This window comes from Lichtheimia ornata (assembly GCF_029851405.1).
Source record: "Lichtheimia ornata isolate CBS 291.66 chromosome Unknown scaffold00356, whole genome shotgun sequence".
Lineage (NCBI taxonomy): Eukaryota > Fungi > Mucoromycota > Mucoromycetes > Mucorales > Lichtheimiaceae > Lichtheimia > Lichtheimia ornata.
The window spans coordinates 1-2,826 of record NW_026695675.1 but is presented as its reverse complement, the minus strand read 5'-3'; the positions used below and the strand labels follow the sequence as shown (position 1 = coordinate 2,826).

The 2,826-nt window shown below is 45.2% G+C and overlaps 2 protein-coding genes across 2 annotated transcripts; both read left to right on the top strand.

Annotated features, from left to right (window-relative positions):
- Positions 1–120: 120 nt before the first annotated feature.
- O0I10_013240 (uncharacterized protein) lies at positions 121–1,365 on the top strand (the record flags this gene model as incomplete). The annotated part of the gene is made up of 1 exon (XM_058493042.1): positions 121–1,365. One exon carries the CDS (start codon positions 121–123, stop codon positions 1,363–1,365), a length of 1,245 nt encoding a protein of 414 aa, XP_058336193.1.
- A 625-nt stretch (positions 1,366–1,990) lies between these two features.
- Positions 1,991–2,826, top strand: O0I10_013239 (uncharacterized protein; the record flags this gene model as incomplete). Its single annotated transcript, XM_058493041.1, has 1 exon — positions 1,991–2,826. A coding segment is annotated over one exon (836 nt), but the record flags the coding sequence as incomplete, so codon positions are not given.

Below are 2,826 nucleotides of genomic sequence, written 5' to 3'. Positions count from 1 at the left end.
CAGTGCCCAAGTTGCAACCGCAAGGACACTCTTACCCTCTATGGCTCTACCAGAGATGCTCATCGCCATCCTCGTTTTGCCTGCAACAAATGCAAGAAACAACCAAACCATATCAAGGTTATGGATGCTATTAAGCAATACCAACAAAGCCAACACGCAACAACTACTGCTGATGTCCCTGAATCACCTGCACCTCATGCTACTCCTGTACCTGAGGAGGATATTTCAAATGACCCCGAGACCGAGTTCTTTGACTCACTCCCTACTGATTGGGCCGACCAAATGCAAGCGGTTGAAAATGCTCAACGACCCAATACACCTCCACCTTTGGTCTTTGAACACCACCATGAAGTGCCAGCCTTCATGACTACTATCATGGATGAACTCAATTCTCTTCGCTCCCAGGTCCAGCAGCAAGATACCTTGCTTCATGAACTAAAATCAATCACAGACCGCCTCACAAAGGTAACTGAAGAGCTCAATAAGGCTAATACTCGTGTCTTAGAACTTGAGAAGGAGAACAACCAACTCCGTGAACAAATTACACAACCAACACCTCGTGGCACATCGGCTTCCATTTATGCACATGATTACATGAATGCCAATAATACACAACAATCATCCAACACCCAACGCTCAGCTACTTCTACCAACCCATGGTCACAACCTGATCGTGTTAAGAAGCTTAAACAACGTCCTCAACCAAGTGCAGCAACAATTCAACGCAGAAAGGAAGCTGCAGCACGCTGTTTCCAACCTCTTTCCGATAACCAAGGCTTCCAATACACTTATTTCTTCTCCAAAGTTAGATATAAAACTGGCGAAGTGAGAGCCAAACTTAGGCGCATTGGTGTTGACAATAGCCGTGTACTCGATATCCACTATCCCGACTATCAGGTAGTAGCACTCCTCACTCACAACGATTATGTAGAAGACCTCAAAGCAGCCATGGCTGCCCACGGTGCCCTTCCTATGCAAAACTTCGACCCACGTGACCCTACCCGCCTTAGAGATCCCAAGTATAAGGATGAAGAGGAATCTAAGAGAAAAGAAATTGCATCCAAACTCCACCTCGCTCGTATGATCAAAGCTCTTGAATACATTCGCATCCCAGTACGCCTGGCAGTTGCACGCGATTTCAAGCGCAAGGAATGGATTTCTGAAGACCAACTAAAAGATATCCTACGCCCTTTTGCTCGTCAGCCTTCAACCCAATCACAGCAATCAGATGCAGCAGCCAATTTCAGACAACCTGAACCCACCACTGACAATAACCACAAAAGCAATGACACCGAAATGACTGATGCTAATGATGTACCACAGAATCCAGGATCTATTGGATCGCAGGATTCCCTTCGCTTATGAAATCGCACCACCTGTCAATATAGCAATTTGGAATGCAACAGGCCTTCCAAAAGACACAATTGATTATTTACTAACCCATTTACAGCAAACTAACATTACTTTTATCACAGAAACATGGCTACTCTCCCCCAATCGCTTCCCCACTTCATGGACACAATACCACACATACGCATTACCCATCCCTAATACACCACGTGGTCAAATGGGCCTCACCCTACTTATCAACCCATCCAATCCATATCCCACGTCCCCTGTCACCATCCCAAACCACCAATACCCGTCTTACACTATTTCCTGTACCTTTGGTGAATATCTTATCCATTGTGTATACCTACCACCCTCTCTATCCCATGATACAGCCATTGACATCCTCGAATCACTGCCACTTGAACATAGTAGCACCACCAACACCATTATCTGTGGTGACTTCAATGCTCGATTAGGTACAGTAGTCGGCGACCGAGATACCACAATTAGAGGCTATCGCATTCGTACATGGATGGAATCCTATGGATTGCACCTTTGGAATGCTGAATTGGCCAAAGGACAACCCACATTCATCCGACACAACGGGTCAAGTATCATCGACTTATTCTTCAGCACACAACGCCTTCTCAATGCACAAATGGTTATACAAGACGAAGCATCACTCGACTCCGACCATAAAATCACGCACCTGATTTTTGACACCAATCAATCACCACCTCAGCAAAACCCACCACCACGCCGACAATGGAAACTCTATCGCCTTTCTGATCCTACAACACGGCAAAGTTATATCGACCATTTCAATACTAACTCCCGCGATCTAACATCCACCTTGGCTAACATACTCGAATCTACAGACACACAGCCCAATGTAGATGAACTAACCCACCAACTCAACAAAGCCTTCTACACCTCCCTTGATATAGCAATAGGAGCAAAAAACCCGTTTTCAAGACCCTCAAGACATAAATGGTTTTGGAACGAAGACATCCAGAAAGCTATGGACCATCGCGAATACTGCTATAAAAAATGGCGCAAAGCAAATAGTTTAAGCAAAGTACATTGGTGGATCAAGCATCAGGAAGCCCGTGCACTTGTACGACTAAAGGTCAACAAACGTCGTGCTGAAACATGGCGCTCTTTCTGCTCTAAATTAGACAATGGTGACTTCAACAAAGCACTAGCTACTATCAGCAAAATCAAACGAAACCGCACACTTCAACCCACATATACTCACCCTGAAGGTCCCGATATGGCGGCCCAAACAATGGCTGATCATCTAAAAGCAGTCTTTAGTGGTAACCATATGCATTCACAAACACCAAACATCCTTCCCTATATTCCCTCATGCAATGCTGATACTACCCCTGATACTAATCCAAACCCCGTCAATGATGATCAAAATGACCCTTTCACCACCGAACAAGTAACCAAAGCAATTGAACGATTACCTACTAACAAAGCCCCAGGTGC